The following is a 24,655-nucleotide window of genomic DNA, read 5'->3' as shown; positions in this document are numbered from 1 at the left end:
CTAACAGAGAAGAAAAAATCATCCCTCTGTCCTTTCTAGCTATAGACTTGGCAGCCAGTTGCTTATATGTGGTAGCTGATATTTTCGTCCTCTTGGGAGGTTCCCTGAGTAACATAAAATACAGCCAGGGACTGTTGCCCAGGGAGTTTAGGGGAATTGAGTAGAAGTTATGCTCTCTAGGAAAAGCAGGTGTGGAACAAGCATTGTCACATTACTCCTGTGACTGGAGGACAGATATCTCTCTGCCATCTCTGCCATATAAATTCACATGCAATTTTCCTTCACGAATTGATGATGGTTGTCCAGCTCACAGAGCCGAGTTGGGTTCAGATATTTGTATTTTATATTCATTTAAAAATCATAGAATTTGAGATTGATTAAACTTTTATATACTTGTCCCTCACAATACTCCCTTTTTTATGCTCTCTCTATTGTATACTTTCCTTTACCTCCTACATTCAGGAAAACTTTTGTTGTCATTTTGTTAGGTGTTGTTCAGCATTTGAAGAACGGACAGCTGTTACGAGACATTTATTTAAAGAAACACAAACTCCTTCCAAAAGACTGGACCACAAAGCATCTTTACTTAGAGACAACTGGAAAAAGTCGAACTCTCCAGAGTGGACTGGCCTTGCTCTATAGTCTTCTCCCAGATTTTGAGTGGAAGAAAATTAACTTTAGGCACCAGTGGAGCACTATCTTCTGCTCTGGAAGTTGTGATTGTCCGATGAGAAATCAATATCTAGAAAAGGAACAACGTCGCCAGTACCTATTGCGTGTTAAAAACAACCAGTTAGAGAACACTTATGTGGAAATGGCAAAAATAGTGGGGATTCCCACGAGGCAACTAAGAGCTGCTAATCCCATAGATTCTATGTTATGTCACTTTTGCCACAATGTCAGTTTTCCTTGTACCAAAAATGGCTGTATTGACATAGAGCATTTTAAAGTTATCAAGACACATCAGATAGAGGATGAGAGAGAGAGACGTGAAAGGAAACTTTATTTCAAGTATGCACTACTGGCCTCTCATCCTGTACTTAACCAGACAGTCAACCGGATGCTGCGAATTGCAGAAGGCAAGAGGGAAGAGATTTTTGTTCTTTATTCTGCTCATGATGTCACTTTGTCACCAGTTCTTAGTGCCTTGGGTATTACTGAAGCCAGGTTTCCGAGATTTGCTGCCAGATTGGTCTTTGAACTGTGGCAAGATGGAGAAAGACCTGCTGATCATTTTATCCGTATTCTTTATAATGGAGTTGATGTCACTTTCCACACCTCTTTTTGCCAGGAACACCACAAGCATTCCAGCAAGCCTATGTGCCCTCTTGAAGATTTTGTTCACTTTGTCAAAAGGGACATGTTTTCAGTCTTAAATAGTAGTAGTTATTATGATGCATGTCACAGAAAAACATTTTAAAAGAAAATCATTCTGTATTTTGTGAAATTTGTGCTGGTACAGAAGCTGACTACTTTTGGTTCTTTCTGATTCAAAAGGTACGATAGTATTGCTTTGAAAATACTTAGAAATCCCAGTTTGGGACCGTATAGGGTGATTGACTTGAATAGCAAATAATTTGCCATGATATGGTACATGATCTAGTTTGTTAATTTGGTACAGTTCTGTTTCATTGAGAAATAGAGGTACTCTGCTGTAAATTGATGTTGCTTGAAATAAATGATTTTCCTTCTTATGCCAGAGTAGATAAGTCTAGGTTGCTGATTTCAGAATTTTGTTCTCTTGACTGCCATGGTACTATAATATGTGACCAATAAACCTCATCCACTATGTTTCTTCTGTTGCGCAGATATAGGTACTCCTTAAATGGAAGTATTCCTAAATTGGATATCCAATAGCTCTTTACTGTGATATACTTGCGGAAGTAATTTGAATACCAAGAACTTTATATTGGTTCTTCCAGTTCTTTTACTAGCAACATATATCTTGGTATAATGATCTAATTACAACAGAACATGAGGAAAATGATCATTAAATCAGGATGACTCTAATAGTAAAATTATTAAGGTACTTTATGTTCAGGATGATAAAAAATACTGTGGTATAAGATCATTAAGTGTGTTTTAAATATTTGTCTGCTGTAGCGAAAGCTGGATATGCTGAAACTTTGATATGCAATTCAGTATTTTTATAGTCTAGAAAAATATTTTCTAAGACTTGTGTTAGAAATGATGTAGTACTAATCTCAATTTTCTGTATTTTCTTGATATTCAGAGGTTTATGAAAAGCCGATTTTGGATATCTTCAATGAACATATTACCAAAAAATAGCATTAGTGGGTAATTCTCTTTGACCAATTGTGGAATTGAATACATTTTAAAACCACTTTTGTCAGTTACAAATGGTAAATCTGATTTGATTTTTAAGGAGATATGTGGGGTAGGACTTCATTACCAGAATATTAAATTAATCTTTATAGTGATAGATTTTTTTATACTTTTAGAAAAGATTCTAATTTAATCTCTGATATTTGAAATAATGGTGCTAGATAAATCAGAGGAAATGTAATCTATGAGTGAGATTCTCTAGTGTTATTGGCATTCCAGACTCTTCTTTTTATTTTTTGCTCAGTGCTGCATTTGAATACACTTGTTTCTATCAATAAATTTTGGAGAAATATTTGTATATTCTGTGGTTCACGTTATGTATGCTGAGTACATTGGGTGTTTTTCAAGATTTATCTTGAATGCTTCTGTTCTTGCATAAAAGCTTAAGTGTTATCACTTGCTGGCATTTTGTTGCTAATTAGATTCTTTACAACCACCCAAGATATATCTGAATAAGAACTTCTAAATATGGCACAAATATTTAAGAATAAAGGACTGATCCAGAAGACTTTAAAAAATCAAATTACAACTATGTAGGATAGACAGGATATTTTGGATAATAACCAGCACCTAAGCATGGCAATGGATGTTGCCTCCCAAGACTTTGTGTATAAATAAAATTAAAAGACTGTGGCATTAACTCATCAGTCCCAAAGTCTGGTGGCTGGTTTGAAGCCATGGTATAGTAGAGAGAACACTATACAGATGTGGGAGTATCAGTTCTGTCTCTTAGCAGCAAGGTTATTTTAGGCAACTCACTTTACCACAACTATCCCCACCTCCTCCACACACACACACAGCCCCCTGGGCCCCTTAACTGGAAAAGGACAACACTGGATTAGATGATCTCCAAAGCTGGTCTTTTTCAGCTTTATGATTTTATGAAGTTTAAATTTGTGGCAGATTTTTACGAAAGTTTTATTAGTGATACATTCATGTTGGAAATTTAAGAGAACACTAGATGTATCTATGGGATAAGATGTTAAGATGTATTTGAGGAACCACATTGTTAACCAAAAACGATATCACAAGTCCATGAGACGTGTTGCAACTAGGTTTATTATAAGAGAAATGAACATGCATGTGGAAACTAAGCAAGTGCATAGAGTTCACAATTCATACAGAAGTTTGCGTATTTATGACAGTACAACAAAGGAAGGAGGAGAAAACAGAAATTTCCTCCTAAAAGGAAGTGGCATGGGAAAGGGAAAGGTGCAGTAAAGGTGAGAAAAGGACAAAACCCCATTTCTTAACATACACATATATATGTATATATACACATATATACACACATATATATATGTGTATGTAGTCGTGTGTATGTATGTATATACATAAAATCAGTTTCCTAGTCAGTTGAACAATTACTCTTTTTCAACTCGAGAGTCTATAAATATTTTTGTGGTGATGATTATTTTTTCTACTTAAATCATTTTAAAATGATAGAAATGAACATAATAACATACCTAAAGTTATATTGATGAGTCTATAGTCATGATTCTCAAACTTTTGGTCTCAGGACTCCTTTATACTTTTAAAAATTATTGAGGATTCCCCATAGAGTTTTTGTTATGTGGATGTTTGTGTTATGTGGGTTTTTATCAATCAATATTTACCACATTAGAAATGAAAACATCTTAGTAGTATTATGAACATAGTTTTGACCTCATGGACTTCCTGAAAGGGACTCAGGGGCTCTTGGATTGCAGTTTGAGAACCACTGGTCTACAGCACTGTAGTAGAGTTGGGCTGGCTGGAAAGATTTAGGAAATAGTGTGATTATGCAGCAGTGTACAATTTGTGAGTATAAAGTAGAAAACTTGACATTAAATTTTTGATTTTCATGTTGACTGATGGCAAGTCAAGTTTGTTTTTTTTTTTTCAGAGACATTTGAGTTAAGTGACTTGTTCAGGGTCACACAGCTAGTAAGTGTCTGAGTTCAGGTTTGAGTGCAGATCCTCCTGACTGAAGGGCCAGTGCTCTATCCACTGTACAGCCTAGCAAGGCATTTTCAGCCATATCTCTACTAGATCATTTAATTTAAAAATTTGGGTTATGCTTTATTAATGTCCATTTGTATGGTAGCCAAAAGATTTAACAACAAAAACCAAAAGAGCAAGTCCAAATAAAGAGTGACTATAGATGATGTCTGGTTAACTAGAATGGCTCTGAAATAACTAGAATGCTTCTGTGGACCTGAACCATTTGATTTCTCTGAGAAATCAACAGTCAAACTTTCCTAAGCCCTGTTGTTCATACATTTCCAATCAGTTCAGTTTAAATCAATAAACATTCATTAAGCATAATTGTGCAGATCAATGTACCACATGCTGGTAGAATTCCTGAGACTGGCCATTCTACTTTGGGACAACTCTACTTGTTAGGAAGTTTTTCCTTGCATGAAACCTAAATTTGTCTTTTTTGCAACTTCGACCATTAACCTTAGTTTTGCCCCTTTGGAACTACACAAAACAGATAAGACACATCTATTATGTGATAGCCCTTCAGATACTTGAAGGCCGTTTCTCCTCCCGCCCGCCCCCCTTCCCCCCCAATCTTCTCTCAAGTAGACATACCTAATTCAACTGGACTGACTATAGTGTGGACTTGAGGACTTTGACCTACCTTTGTCTGGACACAAAACTAGTTAATCAATGTACTTCTTAAAATATGATGTGCAGAACTAAACATAGTATTTTTTTGGGGGGGCAGTGGTAAGGGGGATGCAATCGGGGTTAGGTGACTTGCCCAGGAACACACAACTAGTAAGTGTCTGAGGCTGAATTTGAACTCAGGTCCTCCTGACTCCAGGGCCCATGTTCTGTCCACTGCACCACCTAGCTTTCTGTATGTAGTATTTCAGAAGTTGTCCAACCAGGGTGGAGAATAGTGGGGTTTTTGACTCTTCATTCCTTGATAATGTGCCTCGCAATATTGCCTAACATTGGCAGCTAAGTGGTGCCATAGTGCACAGAGCACTGGGCCTGGAGTCAGGAAGACCTGAGTTCCAATTTGGCTTCAGACACTAGCTGTGTGACCCTGAGCAAGTTACTAAACCCTTCCCAGTCTCAGTTTCCTCAACTGTAAAGTGGGGATCGTGATAGCACCCACCTTGCAGGGTTGTTATAACAACAATAATATCAGCTAGTATATTGTACTTTCTATGTGCCAGACACTATGCTGAGCACGTTACAATGATGAGCTGATTTGATCCTCACACCAATCCTGGGAGGTAGGTGCTGTCATAATTCTCATTTTAGAAATGAGGAAACTGAGGCAAACAGATTAAGTGGCTTGCACAGAATCACACAGCTTAGTGTTTGAGGGTAGATTTGAACTCAGGTCTTCTGACTCTAGACCCAGCCCTCTTTCCTCTGCACCAGGATAAATGTGATAATATTTGTAAAATGCTTAGCACAGTGCTATATATATAATATAATATATATAATAAACAGTTATTCCCAACCCTCCCTCCCCATTAATTTTCTCAGTTCTCATATTGCTGACGTTGTTGAACTTGCTGTTCACTAAAACAGCTTTTTCAGATAAGCTGCCCTCTAACCATGCCTCCCTCTTATGTGTGAAGATGCTATTTTGAATCTTAAGTGTAAAACTTGATTTTTATTGCTACTAAATTTGGCTTGATTTTGGTACAGTACTTTAGCCTATGAAGAGCTTTTCAAATTCAGACTGACATTCAGTCTGTTACCAATCCCTCTTAGCTTTGTGTAATTTATAAATTTGACAAGCATGCATCCAGATCTTGTCTAAGTCATTGATTTAAAAAAAAATTAAACAGAACAGCCTCAAGTGGAGATTCCTGGAGGCACTCTACTGCAGTTTCCAATATGACACCAAACCATGAACAATTATCCTTTTGCTCCAGCTACTCACCCAGTTCTGAATCAATACAGTTGTGCTAAGCTCTGGCCCGCAAATCCAAAGACAGCTTTATAGCTAAACTCAATTCACATTTATATAGTGCTTTCCTAACAGCAGCCTAATGAGTGAGGTAGTTCAGAGATCATACATACCCATTTTACAGACGAGGAAATCAGCTCACATGGGTTAAGTGACAAGCCCTATGGTGACCCAGTAAGTTTCAGAGCCAGGATTTGATCCAGGTCTCCAGATTACCAAGTCAGTGCTTTTTCTCTTGTACCATGTTGCCTTTCTATAGCTGAACTTGGAAGGGAATCACACCATTGATCAATCACTCTAAGGGTTTCTGAGACTGAACAAAACTTATTTATGAACAGAACACAAAATACTTTCAAACTGGCTTCCTTAGTCAGGAAAGCTCCTAGGTACATTGGAGATAAACATTTATTAAATGCCTAGTCTGAGCTAGGTTATGGGGATATAGAGACAAAGGGGAGCTCCAGCAAGATGGATGACTGAATGGTCATGCCAAAGCCCAGCTGCCATTTATCACCTTGAGGCAAGATAGGGGCCAAATAAAGTAAATCCAAAGGGGCAAAAGCAAAGTTTTCACATGGAAAAAATCTGCAGAAAAAAAGAACTGAACAAATGAGTTCAGTATGCAACCAGTATGCAATAAAGAGTATGGGGTAAAAGACAGGTGAAATCTCCAGAAAAAGGGAATGACGCTATGGTAACTACAAGTTGATTCCTAACACAGATTGGGTCTACTACAAGCAGCCTTAGAGCCATTGGAGAGCTTAATAGAAGTTGTTAGATGTAGACATAAGGTCTTAATGAATATTAAAAAAAAAGTTGATGGTTTAGAATGAAAAGGAATTACTGAGGTCTCCTGCCTGTTGGCAGAGGTGGTGGGCTATATAGATAGGTATGGAATAAGGCATACATTTTTGGACATGAACAATGTATTGATTTCTTTTTATTTGTTAAAAGGGAGGGTTCTTTTGGGTGAGAGAGAGGAATTATTGGAGACAATGGTATTAAAAAACAAAGCACTTAAAAAGGAAAAAAAGACTAACTGCAATAATGAAATTATGTAACAAAAACCAATCTAATTAGGTCAATAGCCAGAAAACTGGAAAGAATACTTGAGATCTCTAGGAGCAAAGGCAAGTCACCTTGAAGACAGAGTATAGTAAGATATTATCTATACCAAGAATTATCTTAAGATGAAACAAAAGCCTAAATACCATACTCCAGGAAATCGTAACAAAAAATTGCCCAGAAATACTGAAAATGGAGAGCAAAGCACATGGAATCCATAGGGTGTTGAGAGAAGAACCCCAAATTCAAATCATTCAGAAGTACAGACATAAAGTTCCAACATTAAACAAAGGATCTTGTAAGCAGCTTAGGAGGAAACTTTACATTTCAAAGAGAGATACTCTGAATCTCCTGACTTTATTCATCACCATGAGAAATGAAAGCAAAAGCTAAAGTGTGACATGTTATTAAAGCAAAGGAAATCAATTTCTAGCCCCTAGATAGTATTCTGTAAAACTCAACAATGAAAAAAGAATTTTATGTTCAGTATAAAGAAAAAAATTGTATCATTCTTACAAAAAAAAGATGATGTTATATATCAGCAACTTGGTATGCAAATTCAAAGAAAAGAAACAAGAATGGTAAATAAGTCCATATATCATGACAGTACTAAGCAAAAATAAAATAAAATCAATGTTTACATGCAGCAAGGAGCCTACAAGGCTAGTGGTGCCTTTTAGAAATCTTCCCTTGTCTGAGCGTCATTAAGAGAACAAAGAGAAAGCATTTACTGCAAAGCAACTGAATCAAGGTAAAAAATAATTTTTTTGGGGGGGGGAAAGGAGATGGGAAGGGGAATATGTTAATAGGATAATGTACTTGGAGTGGGAGGGAACATTGAAGGTAGTTTGGTCCAGCTCCCTTATTTTATGGATGGGGATGACTGAGGCCCAGGGTGAGTAGGGGACTGATGAATAGTTGAGCCTGGATTCAGACATGGGTCTTTAGGATTTAATGTTCACTTAATTACATGCTGCCTCCTTCATGAATTAATATTTCTACTAATGGGGTGTCATGGGTGAAGATGTTTTGAACAGAAGTTTAGGGTGGGTTAGGAAGGATCCTAAAATATGCAGCAGGGCCAGGTGCAGAAGGGATCAAGGCTTGACTGAGAACTCTCAACTTAGGTGAAGATCACTGAGAGAACAAATGACATGAATGGAAAAGGCCCATGAAAGGAAGTCAGATCCAGGCATATGCTAGAGAAAGCAAGGAGGGGGAAAGAAAGAGAACTGAATTATAATTCTGGGAAGGGGTCGCCACAGTTAAATATCATTTCAGCAAAGATGTGGGACAGTGGGGAGTGGATAGCAGGGACCCAGAAGCATGCTAAACAAGGTGAAAAATGTGAAAAAGAATAAAATAATAAGTACAATCAAGGAATCTGCTTGGCCTGGTTGGTTTGTGGGTGGTGAATTATTGAGCTCTGTTTTGGACATGTTGAGTTTGAGACATTCAGGACACTCAGTTGGAAATTTCTTAACAGGCAATTAATTGGTAGTACAGGACTTCATGAAGCTCAAACAAGAGACTGGGCCTGGATATGTTATAGATCTGGGAGGCATTGGTATAGAACTGATAATTAGACCCATGGAGGCCAATGAGGTCACCAAAGGTGAAAGTGGAGAGATGAAGAATACCAGGGGCCTAGAGCAGAGTTTTGAAGAATATCACCAGTGAGGGATGATCGGGATGATGAATTAGCAAGGGAGCCTGAGAAGGAGGAGACAAATAGGAGGAGAAGCAGGAGAGAGTGTGCCCCTAGAAGAGTGAATATTGAGGAGAAGGCTGTGGTTATGTCTTCCAAGGAATCTTGCGGGATTTTAATGTCCCTATGTAGAGTACCTGCGTGTCATTCCTGCATTTGATATAATGTCTTTCTTCTGGTTTTGTTTATAGCACGAATGTTGAGATTGATGTGATTCGGCTCTTCCAGCAGTATTTCCATTCATTGGTCACTGGATAAGGATCTCTCATTTAGAATAGCAATAAATGAAAGTTTATACAGTATAAGAATTTTGTGACCCTTTGCCACTTTGATCTCATTTCCTGCCATTCTGACACTGCTTTTGTAGAAGTAAAAGGGACTGCGCAGGACTGAAGGCCATTTTTCTTTATTTTATGACTTGCCATGGAAATTAAAAAAAAATGACCGACTGTCTACCCTGCTAGTGATGTGCTTCTTCATTCTTAGGTAGGTTGATGCTCAGGAAACAGACTTGGTCAGTCACCAGAAGCCTATTAAGGTTATATATGGTAATACAGTAAAAATCATAATCGATAAAGGAAATAAAAGATACAGACCTAAATGGAAACTAAACAATGTCTTAAATGATAAACAGAACAAGGAACAAAAAGAAAAAAATATTTATATGTAAAATATTATACCTCTATAATAGAGATAATGTAAAATTTATGAGATGAAGCTAAAGCAGACTTTAGAAAAAATTGTATATCATTAAATCGACAAAAGAGAAAAATAGGATATATGAATTGAGTATGAAAGAGAAGGAAAAAAATTGGGAAATTCCATTTAAAATAGCTACAAGATGCACAATATACATGGGCCAACACACATATTCCCCTGGAATTTGGAGATATAAATCTGAATGACATTTATTCTTTAATTTTTATAAATAAATCCCCACTTCCACTCCAGAAAAGATGCTGTTCTCTCATTTCCCCATCTTTTTCTTCTTCTTTGACATCTGATTTAAAGGACATTATTGCAACTTATTAAACTTCACCAAGTTGTCCAGATAATGCCCTGTCTGTGTAGTTTTCTGTATTTGTAGGTTGTACATCCATGCACATAGCTTTGCCATCCCTGGCTTCCCTGTTAGTCCATTCAGGAATGGTTTGGGGTCGAAGGGAATGCTCTTTATATATGCATGATTACAGAACAATGTATACAGAAGTAACAGAAGAATTAAATAATTGTAGAGAGATTTAGTGTCTACAGTTGGGCTGTACTATTACAATAAAATAGACAGACTGGGGCAATATGGATAGAACACCAGGCCTGGAGTCAGAAAGATCTGAATTCAAAGGCGGCCTCAGACATTTATTAGCTGTGAGACCCCAAGCAAGTCACTTGACCCTGTTTGCCTCAGTTTCCTCATCTGTAAAATGAGCTGAAGAAGGAAATGGCAAACCATTCCAGTATCTTTGCCAAGAAAACCCCATATGGATGAAGAGTCAGACATGACTGAAACGACTGGGCAACAATAAATTATGATAAAAATGAAGATGCTATCTAAATTAGTCTATAGATTTTGTGCCATACCATAAGATTACATAAATTAAGGAAGAATGGATGGTTTTCTGCTTATGTTGTGGAAAGAGTCAGAAATCCAGTTTGTGATGCAACAACAGATATTGGAAGCCCTTTAGTATGATGCCTCTTCCCTATGCACCCTTGACACACCCTCCATTGTTCAAGTATATGGGTCTCTCTACATATGCCTTCTCAATTCCCTTTCTTTTTTTATTTTATTTTTTATTTATTTTATTTTTTTTCAATTTTTTTCAGTTCCCTTTCTTAATGTAGTTTGTCAATAAGAAAGCTTTCCTCTCCTCTGAATGCTTTTATTCCTTTAGTAGACTTGTCCTTACAGAATAAGCTTGAACTTGAATCATTTAATTTCTCTGACAGAGCTGGCAGAGATTCTTTCCTATGTCTTTACACTGACTGTAGTGGTGTTGCAAAATACAGATGTGCTACGTACATGAAAGAAGGATGGTGAAATCAAGACCAGAGCATCTGTCTGCCTTCCAAAACTTAAATGGATCACTTCTCAGGGATTATAAATTGCTTGCCTACATAATGAAAAAGTAGAATTCAGTTTGCTCTAAAATCAATTCATACACAAATTCACATGTGATTTGTGTTCGTTATCCTCCCTCCCTCCCTCCATCCTTCCTTCCTTCCTTCCTTCCTTCCTTCCTTCCTTCCTTCCTTCCTTCCTTCCTTTCTTCCTTCCTTCCTTCCCTCCTTGCAGTAGGCCTGCTATAATGGTGGATTTCATATATGAAGGGGTGTGGGTTCTGAAATGTTTTGTGGCTAGTTGGTTAACTAGAGAGGGCCTTGGACTTGGGGTCAGAAGATCAGAGTTTAAATTTTGCTTCCAACTCAGGAACTACATGAACATAATTATAAAATGCTTTTTATACAAATGAAGTCAGATTTAAATAATTGGAGAAATATTAATTGTTCATAAGTAGGCAGAGCCAATGTAATAAAATGACAGTTCTACCTAACCTATCTACTTATTCAATGCCATCCCAATTAGACTACTCAAAACTATTTTATTGAGCTAGAAAAAATAATAATAAAATTCATTTGGAAGAATAAAAGGTCAAGAATATCAAAGGAATTAATAAAAAATGTAAAGGAAGGAGGCTTAGCAGTACCAGATCTTAAACTATATTAGAAGGCAGTAATTATTAAAACTATCTGGTACTAGCTAAGAAATAGAAATATGGATCAGTGGAACAGAGCACTACACAGCAGTAAATGATTATAATAACTTTGTTTTTAACAAATGTAAAGATTTAAGCTTTTTTAAGGTATAAGAATACAATATTTGGTAAAAATTGTTGAAAAAACTGGAATGCAGTTTGACAGAAATTGGGTATAGATCAACATCTTACACCACTTACCAAGGTAAGGTCAAAATGGATACATGATCCAAGATATAAAGGGAAATATCATAAGAAAGTTAGAAGAACATGGAACATATTACCTATCAGACATGCACAAGAGAAGAATTTATGAATTAACAAGATAGAGAGCATTGTGAGATGTAAAATAGATAATTTTAATTACATTAAATTAAAAAAGATTTTGTACAAATAAAACTTATGCAACCAAGATTATAAGGAAAACAGAAAATTTGGGAAAAAAATTATAGTTTCCGAGATAAAGGACTCAGATCTCAAAAATATAGAGAACTTTGTCAAATTTATAAGAATATGAATCATTCTCTAATTGATAAATGATCAAAGGATATGGACAGGAAGTTTTTTGATGAAGAAATCAAAACTATATATAGTCGTATAAAATGCTCTGAATCATTATTGACTAGAGAAATGCAAATTAAAACAGCTTTGAGATATCATCTCATACCTATCAGATTGGCTAAAATAATAGAAGGGGAAAATGACAGACGTTGGAGGGGAAGTGAAAACATTGGGACACCGATATATTCTTGGTGGAACTGTGAACTGTTCCAACCATTTTGGAGAACAATCTGGAATGATACCCAAGGAGTTATAAAACTGTATATACCCTTTGACCCAGCAATACCACTATTATGTCTGTTTCCCAAGGTGATTGGGAGAAAAGGAAAAGAGTCTATATGTTCTAAAATATTTATAGCAGCTCTCATTGTGGTAGCAAAGAACTGGAAATTGAAGGGATGCTTATCAACTGGGGAATGGCTGAACAAATTGTGTTGTGTGATTGTGATGGAATACTACTGCACTGTAAGAAATGGTGACCTTGTTGATTTTGAGAAAAAACATGGAAAGACTTGCATGATATAATGAAAAGTGACAGGAACAGAACCAAGAGAATATTATATTCAGTAACAGCAATATTATTCAAAGAATAATTGTTCTGAGCCCTATAAATACTCCAATCAACCGTAAGGGACTTATGAAGGAAGATGTTATATACCTCCAGATTAAGAACTGATAAATAGAAGTATTCGTAGTACGTTTTTGCATATATTTACAAATCTGCATCAAATGATGAGCTTCTCTAGTATAGGGCAGGGAGGGAGGGGGAGAGGGAGGGAGATAGTTTGGAACTTAAAATATAACAGAAAAAAAGAAAAAAAAATTGCTTCCACAGCTTACTGTGTGATCTTGAGCAAATGCCCTAATATCTGAGCCTAGTTTGCCTCACTTTTAAAATAGGATCCCACTAGCGCTGCCCACCTTACAACATTACTGTGGAAAACAAATTAAATAATGTATATGAAAACACTTTGAAAACTCTAATGTGCTATATAATTACAAATCATTGGTTGTATCATTAGCTCTGCACCAGGGCATCTATCTTTAGGGGCTGGGGGAGAGAAAGGGTCTGCGGGTTCTAGGTTGAGGAGTCAAGCCATTACTTTTTCCCCAAGGGCTTCATTGTATCTATGATAAGGGCTTTTGGGGGATCTTCTACGCTAGTCTAGGACCAGACTGCCCTCCTAACCTTATATACCTTTTTGCGAGATAAAGTGCCACTACATTGTTTAGCCAGGGAGTCATATCACCTGCCCTCAAAGTACTAGCTCCCTGTCTAATGAGAGGACATATGGTTCCTACCCTAGGCGTATTTTTGCAATGTTGTTTTAGGACCTGATCCCTACCCTTGGAAGCCCCCCAAACTAAAGAGGGCCACTGGAGAATTGGCTGAAAACCAGGCATTTTTAAAGCGTTGCTGTGGCCAAGGCTCTGTAGGGGTTTCAAAGAATTGCAGCACAGGTCAGGGAGTTTAGAGTCTAACGGGAAGTGAAGCAAATATACTTAAAAGTAATATTTTAGTATGTGATACTACATTATTACAATATTACGAATGTAAAGTAGCATATAATGTGTTAAAGGAGTCATAAAAATATAAAATGTCATAAAAGTGTCTTTGCTTTACAGAGAGGCATGAACGTGGGGCTAAGAAAGGTTATATTTTCTTCTCCCCACTTCTCAAACCTGCTTCCTCAAAAAATCCTTGGCCTCACTCATCAAAAAACTATGTTAGCTTGAGGCACAAGGTGCCAAATCTCAATAAAAATTCAATTATGGATGGATCCCTCCTTCCCACTGCTTCATCCTTGTTCCAGTACAATTCAATCCAATCTAATAAACATTTATTAAGCATCTACAACAATGATGTGCCACGCACTGTGCTAAGCACTAGGGATACTATGAATAAAAACAAAGACAGTCCCTGCCCTCAAGGAGCTTACTATCTCATAGGAGGAGACAGCACACAAAAGGATGCAGCAAAGTGGGGAGCAGTGCCAAAGGATACTGAGCACAGAGGCATCTTGCTCTGTGGAGTTTCAACCAGGAAGAGTAGCAGATGCACAGTAGAGTGAGTCAGTCATTTTAGTGCTTTATAAAGGAAGGCATTGGAAGGAGTTTGGCATTCCACTCTCCAGCCCTCCAATCAGAGGGGAGAGGAGGCTGAGAGAGGTGGTGTCAGTTCAGACTGGAGTTAGCAATAAAGTGGTGCATTTAGATGTGACAAGCTTAACCTGAGAGGGGCATCTTGTTCCCTGGAGTTGAAGCCAGGCACAGCAGCAGATACTTATTAAGTACTATGTACAAAACATGGTTCTAGGCACCAGAGATTACAAAAATAAAAATCATCTTTGCCCTCAAGGTGTTTACATTCTGTTAGGGGAATATGTACATAGATCAGTATAGTACAAGATAATTTGGGGAACCAGAGAGCACTGAGATTGGTAGGGATGGTGAATCAGGGAAGGTTTTATAGAGGAGGTGGCAACTGAGGTGAATCTTGGAGAAGGATTTCTGACAGATGGATGTGAGGAGCAAATGCATTCCAATCTTGAGGGAGGCTCTGTGGGAATACAGGAAGACAGGAGATGGAAATTGAGTTCCAGGAACAGCTACTAGTTCAATTTGGCTGGGAAACAGTGCATGAAAGGGAGAAAAGAATGGGAAGGTAGATTGAAGGCAGATTGTAGAGGACTTTAAAAGCCAAATTAAACAATCTGTATTTTACCTTAAAGACAATAGAGAGCCACTGAGCATGGGAGTGATGGACAGGACTATTTCCTTTTTTTTTTTAATGTTTAAGAACTGTTGTTATTGATAGAAATTGTTTTTGTATCACCTTCATTTCCAAATATATTTCTCACTAATCTACTATCCAGTGAGCCATCCCTTGAAACAAAGAACTAAAAAATAAAAAAAAAAACAAAAACCAGTTCATTGAAACTAATGAACATATATACCATCTGACAGAAAATGCAATATTTTACACATTTAGTTTCCTTCTTCTACAAAGAAAAGACAGATGTACTTTTAAAAAATTGTTCCCTAAGACCAAGCTTGGTCATTATGATGGTACAGTGTTCATTTCTTTTTCTCTTTTTGTTGTTCTTTCCACTAATATTGGTGAAGTGATTGTATTTTTGCTTTTCTGGTTTGGATTTCTTCATTGCCTTACTTCCTCTAAAGTCTTCCCATGCTTCTCTGATTTCTTCATAAATTACATTCATAGATTGTCAGTTTGTCTAGCTATTCCTTAATTGATGGGCATTTACTTTGTTTCCAGTTCTTTGCTATGCTATCTCGAAGAATTCTGTCATGAATATTTTGGTTTGTATTGTACTGTTATTTTTGTATTTGACCTTTTGGGGACATTTGCCTATTGGTGGGATATCTTGATCAAAAGGTATTGCTATTTCACGGTCACTTGTTTAGCACTATTCCAAATTGCTGTCCAGAATGCCTGGAACAATCCATAGCTCAATCAACAGCATATGGATGTGCCTGTCTTTCTGGTGTCCCTATTTCCTTTTGTACTATTTCCATCTTTTGGCATCTTTGTCAATTTGCTGAAAGAGGTAAAACCTCAGTTATTTTTTTTTTTTGCCTTTTTTTTTGGCAGGGCAATTGGGGTTAAGTGACTTGCCCAAGGTCACACAGCTAGTACATGGGTCAAGTGTCTGAGGTCGGATTTGAACTCAGGTCCTCCTGACTCCAGGGCCGGTGCTCTACTCACTGCACCACCTAGCTGCCCCAAAACCTCAGTTATTTTGATGTACATTTCTTTTATTATGTTATAATACAATCTTTAATATGTTGTTAATTATTTACAATTCTTCTGAGAATTATTTGTTCATATCTTCTGACCACTTATGTATTGGGGATAGATACAGGCCTGTTTAATAGGAAGATAATTGGTGGAGGCAAGGTGTAGCTAGGTGAAGGCTACGTTGGAGAAAGACGAGAATAGAAGTAAGGAAACCATTTAAGAAGTTATTACAGTGATTGAGGTAAAGGGTGTGAGGGCTGCACAAATGTAGTGGCATTATGAACAGAGAGAAGAAAACGGAAGTGAGAGATGTTGTGGAGAAGGTAGAATCAACAGGATTTAGTAAGTGATTGTATATGGTGGAATGAAGGAGAGTAAAGATCCCAAGATGGAGTTAATTATGACATCCAGTTTAGGAACCTGAGTGCCTGGGAAATTGTTGGTCCCCTCAACAGAAATAGGAAAATTTGGAGGAGGTAAGGAGTGAAGGGGTATGGGGATGGTGAGTGAATCTTTAGAGACCAGTTGAATTAAAGAAGAATTTCTTGAGTACCTACTCTGTACCCAGTCTTATTCCCATAACCCATTCTTGGTCTATGTTACCCATTTGGTTATCTTGTCACAGAAAGAACCATATTATTGTTGTTCGGTTGTTTCCAGTCACATCTGACTTTTTGTGACACCATTTAGGGTTTTCTTGGCAAGGATACTGGAGTGGTTTGCCATTTCCTTCTTCAGTTCATTTTACAGATGAGGAAACTGAGTCAAACAGGGCTAAGTGACTTGCCGAGGGCCACACAACTAGTGTCTGAGTCCAGATTTGAACTCAAGTCTTCCTGACTCCAGGCCTGGAACCGTATCCACTTCACCACCTCTGGGAGAAGTTGCCCTGGGAGAAGTATACCATACTTTTACTAGCTGCCTTGCAGCTTGTAACTTCTAGGAGAAATCATATCCATACATACCAGCCTGCTAACATGCTGAACATTTAGGGCATAGGTAATGTGACTTTGGCATCTTTAGGTGACTTGGTCTGATGGCCATATATCTACCATTGCTAGGTCTTGGTGCATTCTTTCTGTTTAATAACGTCTTTTCTGGGATTTTCCTTTCCTTTTCTAGTTTCCCATTTTGAAGTTCATTGAGTTCAATACAGGTTGTCTCAAAGTCTTAGTACTATTACACCACTTAATGTGCTCTATCCAGCACTTCTTCAACTGTGGGTTGCAACCCCAAGGTTTCTGAATGCCCAATGATCAAAAATTAATTAAAAATCAAATGTGTAATAAATCTGAGGTGTTTCTGGCAGTGCTTGTCCGTGTTGCATTGTGCAACTTCACTGCAACCTTGGTTCTGAACACATGACAAGCATATAAGGCCCTCAGGCCATGCAATACCAACAAATGCTGCCAAAACAGAAAAGGAGTTGTGAGTGGAAAAAGGTTAAGAAGCCCTGCTTTAGTACTATTTCACTTGGTGATCTGATTGGCTTCCACGAATTTAATGACCGACTCTATGCCGATGATTCTCAAATTTGTCTATCTTGTCTTAAGCCCTCTGCTGACTTCCAGTCTCACATCTTCGCCTGCCTTTCAGAATCTCTAATTGGATGTCTGGTAGATATCTTAAACTCAAAACTGAACTAATCATCTTTCCCCCTAAACTTTCTCCTCCTTCTAATTTCTCTGTTATTGTTGAGGGTAACACTATCCTCTCAGTCCCTTCAGGCTCACAAACCAGATGTCATCTTCAAATCCTCACTATCTCTCACCTCCCATAGCGATTCTGTTACCAAGGCACGTCGACTTCACCTTTATAACATTGCTCAAATGTCCCCCCTTCACTTCTCGGATACTGCCACCACCTGGGTGCAGGCCCTTGTCATCTCATATTTGGACTATTGCAATAGCTTGCTAATAAGGCCTGCCTCAAGTGTCCTCCCCCTCCCCAATTCATTCAGCTGCCAAGTGATTTTCCTAGAGCTGAAGTCTGACCATGGCACTCTCCTTCTCATTAAACTCCAATGACTCCCTATTACTTCCAGGATCAAACATAAACCCTCCATTTGGCATTCAAAGCCTTTCATAAAATAGCCCTCTCCTATCTTTTGTTTTACCCCCCAACACATACTCTTGGATGCAGTGACGCTGGTCTCCTACCTGTTCTATGAACAAGATGTTCCATCTCTTGGCTCTGTTTATTTTCTCTGGCTGTCACTCATGCCTAGAATTCTTTCCCTTCTCATTTCTACCTACTGGCTTCCTTTGAGCACCTACTAAACTACTCCTACAGGAAGCCTTTCCTAACTCCTCTTAATTTTGGGTGCCTTTCCTCTTTTAATTATTTCACTATTCATCCTGTGTATAAGCTTGTTTGTACATATTTTTTTTGTTGTCTCCCCCACTAAAATTGTGACCTCCTTGAGGGCAGGGAGTGCCTTTTACCTCTTTTTTTATCCCCACTGCTTAGCACAGTGCCTGGCACACAGTAGGTGTTTAATAAATTTTTATTGATTGGTTGATTTTTAACTTTTAACCTTAAATAACAGCTTAAAACTGCACCAAGACTTTTGTTATCATTTGTTATTTTGTTTGTTACTTTGAAGTTATCTGCATAGTATGTTGAACTCTGGAATAATAAAGTACTTTATAAACTCAATGAACAAATGTTGCTTTATTTCAAATTATCATTTCTTTGGTGATGATAATAATATTTGGTTATAGGATATGTTATCAATAATAGTGATTTTTCCCATGCATATTAGGCCTAATGTTGACAGGAGAGAAAAACAATCAGGAGTTAGAATTAAGATTTAGGATCTTGCGTCTGCTTATACTTCTCTTATTAAGACTAATGGCTTAAGTAAAAGGTTCTGCCTTCAGGAGAGGCTTTCACAGACTGGTTTCTTTCTAGTAAATGGAGGAGGGGAACACATCCACTTTCATTTACTGAATTTGGAGTTGGTATGAATGACTGAATCTTAGAATCAGAGTATGTCAGAGCTGGAAGAGACCTTAGAGATAAATTAGTCCAATCTTATTTAAGTCGATCAAAAGACATTTGCAGAGTGATGTGATGAATAGAGAACTGGCCTTGGAGCCAGGAAGATCCGGTTTCAAGACCATCCTCTGACATAGACTGACTTTGTGCCCCTGGGCAAGTCATGGTGCTCTAGGAAACTCTGTAAGACCATAAATTGCAGAGAAGGTGCTGTGCTGTATGGATAGAAGGAGTTTTTTCACTTGGAGTTCCTTATACCAATAAAATTAGAGATCTATTCCTTATTCTTTATCAATAAGGACTAGGCAAACATTTCACAGATATAGGAAATGAATTTAAAAGAAGAGGAGTAACAACTGGTTGTTGGGTAGTCATGTCTTTGTTGTCCAGTCGTTTCAGTCATGTCTAACTCTTTGTGATTCCATTTGGGATTTTCTTAGCAGAGATATTGGAGTGGTTTGCCATTCCCTTTTCTATCTCATTTTACAGTTGAGGAAACTGAGGCAAACAGGGTTAAATGACTTGCCCAGAGTCACAGCTAGCAAATATCTGAGGCCAAATTTGAACTCAGGAAGCTGAGTCTTCCTAACTCCAGGATCGGCACAGCATCCACTACACCACCTAGCTGCCCTAGTCATGTCTAGAACCCATAAAATCATAAAGGGACATCAGAGGTCATTCTTCTAGTCCAGTTCCCCCCGTCCCCTTTGTTAAAATACAAATAAGGAAGCAGACTTAGAGACAGAACATGACATAGTGAAAGAATGCTGGGACCAGAGTCAGAGGAGATGGGTTGGAATCCTGCTTCTGCCACTTTCATGACATGTATGATCTAGGGCATCAGTTAATCTCTCTGGGCCTCAGTTTCCCTATTTGTAAAGTGAGATAGTTGGACCAAATGACCTCTAAGGTCCCTTCCAGTTTTAAGTGGATGATACAATTGATTTGCCCAAAGCCACTTCATGGTAATCAGCAGAACTGGGCATTCCACCTGATGTTGTCAGATTCCTAACCCAGTCATCTTACTTTTTTACTACATTATATTATGCTGTCTTCTGGATGTGAAGGTTTATAATGTAACTGATTTATTTTGCATACATACTGGTCACCAACTTCCAAAATTCTTTGAAGCATCATGTCAGTTGTAATGTGAACTTTGCCTGTCTTTCCTGGGTGGCTTCTTTCTTTTCTCCTAATAGTGTCTGGATTGTAACTAAAGCCAGTTTTTTCATTTCTTTTTTTCTGGCAGCAGAAAATACTTCAATCTCTGCCACTAGGTGGAACCACAAATCTCTCTATATTTTCCCTGTGCCCTCGGAAACATTGTGGAGGTAAGGGAGCCCCCGGACCAACTATTTCTCTAGCCTATCTTGAGTCCAACTTGCTGATGAGAACCCTCTCCCCCAACCCAGCAGGTCCTTTTTTTCTCTCTCCTATTAAAATCCACTCCCAGGGAACATGCCGAAAAGCCTGCTTTTCAACTGGCAGATGAAGTTTGATGGCTTACCTCTCTACATGGGGGATGTTGCATTTTGGATTGGTGACAACGCCTTAAGTCACAGAAGCTAATGTTGGAAATTCAGGCGTCAACATGCCAGGCGGAGAGAGAAGTATTTGGATGGACAAGGCGGAGTGGGGGGCGGTGTTCTTGGTGTGTCTGAAATCATACTACCTAGGACAGCCACTTGTTCCATCCATGCATAAAGCTGTTTCTGAATCTAAGTAATAAGATTAGAGGTAGAATTCCAAAGAGATCCGGGCATCCCTGGCAGGGATGCATTTGTCCCAGTTGGTTTGAAATTCCCAAAGAATGGAAGCTAATTTGAGAGGGATTCTCCCCTCTGCTTTGGGTGCAATATCACATCCCCTCTCTGGGCTTCAATTTCTTCATCTGTTTAGATGAAGGGGTTTAGTGAGGGGTTTTGACCAGATGATGTCTAAGGTCTTCTGCTCTAAATCTATAGTCTAATGAAGAATTTTGAAAATAAATTGGGGGGAAATCCTCTCATTTTCAGTGTCTCTCCCCACTACTATTTCTATTTCCTAAAAAGGAAAATTGAGGAAAAATGTAATTTTTTTCTTCCCTATTTTTCTGAGTGATACAAGATCATAGAATAGTCATAGAGTTAGAGCTGAGACTTTAGAGATCATATGGTCTAACATCCTCATTTTTACAAAGGAGGAAACTGAGGCACAGAGAGAAAGAGAAGATGCACTGTTTAATTGCAATGACAGAAAGATATAAGTAAACACACAGGAAAAGATACAGAAAAACACACAAAATAGCATCTTGCCATCCTAAGAAAAGTTAAAGTTATTTGTCAGCAGATCATGTCTTTTTCCATGAATTAAAAAAAATTAGAAATATTTAGAATTAGAAAAATTAATTATTCTAATTAAATTAAATTCTAATTGAAACTAGAAATACATTCCTCTTAATTTGATTAAATTCAATAAGCATTTACTAAGTGTTTAGCAGTATGCTGTGTGCTGAGGGTATAAGGACAAAACCAAAACATTCCCTACCCCCAAAGACCTTATGTTCTAGGGGGTGCATGTGTGTGGAGGGTGTAGGGGAAGGGAAGATAAGGATACAACATTTTGTTGTTGTTGTTGAGCTGCTTCAGTCATGTCTGACTCTTAGTGACCCCTTTTGGTGTTTTCTTGGCAAAGATACTAGAGAGGTTTGCCATATTCTTCTCTAGCTCATTTTACAGATGAAGAAAGTGAGGCAAACAGGGCTAATTGACTTGCCCAGGGTCACACAGCTAGTAAGTGTCTGAGGCCAAATTTGAACTTAGATCTTCCTGCCTCCAAGCCTGGCACTCTATCCATTGTGCCACCTAGCTGCCCTGTTGAAGATACAACACACATCCGAATAAATAGATAAATATGAAATAGAAACAAAATAATTTTGGAAGAGAGAATTAATATTTGGGGGAATCAGGAAAGGTTTCACATAGCAGGTGAACCTTGAAAGGAGCTAGGGTATCCAAGAGTCAGAGGTGAGGAAAGAGAGCATTCCAAGGACGGGAGATGGCTGGACACAGACGTGGAGACAGGACCTTCTTTCCTTATCGGTTAAAATCTGGGCAATTGTAAGTATAGGAATGGAAGCATAATTAGCATAGTATGTTCAATAGGCAGCAAGGATTTCTGATCAGAGTGAAAGGTTTGTATTAGAGCACAAAAAGAAATAGAATTAAAAAGGTGGGGTGAGTCAAGTTTAGGGAGGACCTTAAAAGCCAGGCAGAGCAATTTTATGCAGTAGAAAACAGGAAGCTATTGGAAAGGCTTCTGAGGGGATTTCCTGACTTTTAAAATCTCTAGAGATGTGACCCCCTAGAGAAAAGTTGGGAAAATGTTACTGAAGGGATGAAGAAAGAGAGAAATTTCCGATTTTCGAGAGAGAAAACAAGGTTTTTTCCTCCATGTATTGTACGTGTGTGTGTGTGCGCGTGGGGGGTGTGTATAGTGTGTTTGTGTTTGAATGGGATGGGATCCTTCAATTTCAGCTTTGGATTCTCTCCATTCCTTTGAACATAGACCCCACAAGATAGTCTCCAATATCCAATGTGACCTTTTTTTTCTGAATTTTTCCTGCTTCCTCAAAGGCCCAAGCTCCTTGCAGGAGGCTCCAGAAACCTCACAGTTTTTTTTTGTTCTTTTTTTGTTATTTGATGTCCAAATGTATTCTAAAAAGGAAGGTTGTCTTTTTACAACTGCCCAGTCAGTGAGAGTGTGAATCTATGCAACTACTACCAGCAAGGAGGCTGAACTCAGTTGTTTTGTCAAATAACCAGTTATCAGCTGAAAGGTTGGCTGAATTAATCAGCTATTTCCCCTAATTCCTTTGTTTGTGAGTGTTGGTAGCCTTAAGAAGGGAAGTGAAAACAGACTTTCCGACTTATGAAACCTACCTCTTTCTTGCTCACGGTCATACTAGTAAGATGTTACAGTGACAGAAGACATTTCCTCTGACCAATCTTTTGGGTTTTTTTTTTTGGAGGGGGGAGGGCAGGGCAATTGAGGTTAAGTGACTCGCCCAAGGTCACACAGCTAGTAAGTCTGTCAGGTGTCTGAGGCTGAATTTGAACTCAGGTCCTCCTGACTCCAGGGCTGCTACTCAACTCACTGCATCACCTAACTGTCCCTCTGACCAATCTTTTGTGTGTGACAATTTCATTTATCATGAAAATACCTTTGAATGGATTGTAAGAGTTATTCTCATTTCAGGCAGTATAGTGCAGGGGAGAAACAATGGAATTAAAAGTGGAGAATTGAGATCATAGAATCATAGATTAAGAGCTAGAAGTAACTTGTCCAGAGTCACACAGACATTATGTACCAGAGAGAGGAGTTATATGTGTGTGTGTGTATACATATACATATATATATACACAAATACATATACAAATATATATACACATACTATATAATATGTATATGTATATATGTATTTCCTCAATTCATGGGGAATTCTGATGGCTGTCAGAATTGGCCATTCTGTCCACCTAGTGCTCAGTTCAGGCCTCACATTTGGGTTACTTATTATCTCCTTGCTGGCTTTGATTCCTGGTTTTCCTGAAGCCTCCGAGACATTTTACACAGAGATGCCAGACTATTCTTACTTATAAACTGCTTTCATGATGTTATATAGCTACACAAATCTCTTCAATGGCTCCCTATTTCAAATCTAAACTTTTCAGCGTGATTTTGAAGACACTTGATAATTTGGTCCCATTCTAAGTGTTAAAAGTTTTATTTTTACAATGTTTCAACATAAACATTATGCACCAGTCTGGTCTCCTCAACTGTGATATGAACAAACCATAGCCATCTCTGACTTTTGATCCCCTAGCCTATAATGTCTATATCCCTCTCCTTAACCTATCCAAATCCTACTTTCACCACCAGATGGCATGGCTAGCCACTAACTTGATCTTATTCAACAGAAGGGTTAGATGATGGGGAAATCCCATGCTTAGTCTTGTGGTTATGTCTTCATCTCACTTTTAAAAAGTGCTGAGAAAATACCAAACTTCAAGATTCAGCTCAAATCCCACCTTTGAGAAGGGGGCCTTTTTTGATCCCTGTTCCCTTTCTCCCCACTACTGTTAGTGAGTTTGCTCTGTAAAATTGGAAGATCCCCTTCCATGTACAGTTATGAACTCATCTTCTGAGTTCAAATCTGGCCTCAAATACTTACTAGCTGTGTGATCCCAGGCAAGTCATTTAACCCTGTTTGCCTCAGTTTCCTCAACTGTAAAATGAATTGGAGAAGGAAATAGCAAACCATTTCAGTATCTTTACCAAGAAAACTCCAAATGGGGTCACAAAGCATCAGCTGTGAATAAAAAAATGAATTGTTAGTTGGATGTTGGCTTTTTGAGGGCAGGGGCTGCTTCATTTTTGTTTTTCTATGCTCAGTGCCTGGCAAATAGCAGGAAATTAATAAATGCTTGTTGAATGATTGATGATCTTCTATCTCAGTTTTGATTTTCTCTAGGTGACCATGATAACTCAAGTGTGTGGAT

At 38.1% G+C, this 24,655-nt stretch overlaps 1 protein-coding gene and 1 pseudogene across 2 annotated transcripts in view; one reads left to right on the top strand and one right to left on the bottom strand.

The window, feature by feature from the left end:
- Nucleotides 1-2,644, top strand: part of PXYLP1 (2-phosphoxylose phosphatase 1) — a 52,919-nt gene extending 50,275 nt beyond the window's left edge. For both annotated transcript variants that reach the window (XM_036742812.1, XM_036742813.1), the window contains exon 6: nucleotides 489-2,644. In XM_036742812.1, coding sequence (XP_036598707.1) covers nucleotides 489-1,420 — 932 coding nt within the window. In that variant the 3' untranslated portion in view covers nucleotides 1,421-2,644. The remainder of the gene's footprint in view (nucleotides 1-488) is intronic.
- A 7,305-nt stretch (nucleotides 2,645-9,949) lies between these two features.
- Nucleotides 9,950-24,655, bottom strand: part of LOC118837091 — a 15,559-nt pseudogene continuing 853 nt past the window's right edge.

The sequence above is a fragment of the Trichosurus vulpecula genome, chromosome 2, assembly GCF_011100635.1.
Source record: "Trichosurus vulpecula isolate mTriVul1 chromosome 2, mTriVul1.pri, whole genome shotgun sequence".
Classification (NCBI taxonomy): Eukaryota; Metazoa; Chordata; class Mammalia; order Diprotodontia; family Phalangeridae; genus Trichosurus; species Trichosurus vulpecula.
The sequence above is the reverse complement of the archived record's forward strand: the minus strand, read 5'-3'. Positions and strand labels throughout refer to the sequence as shown.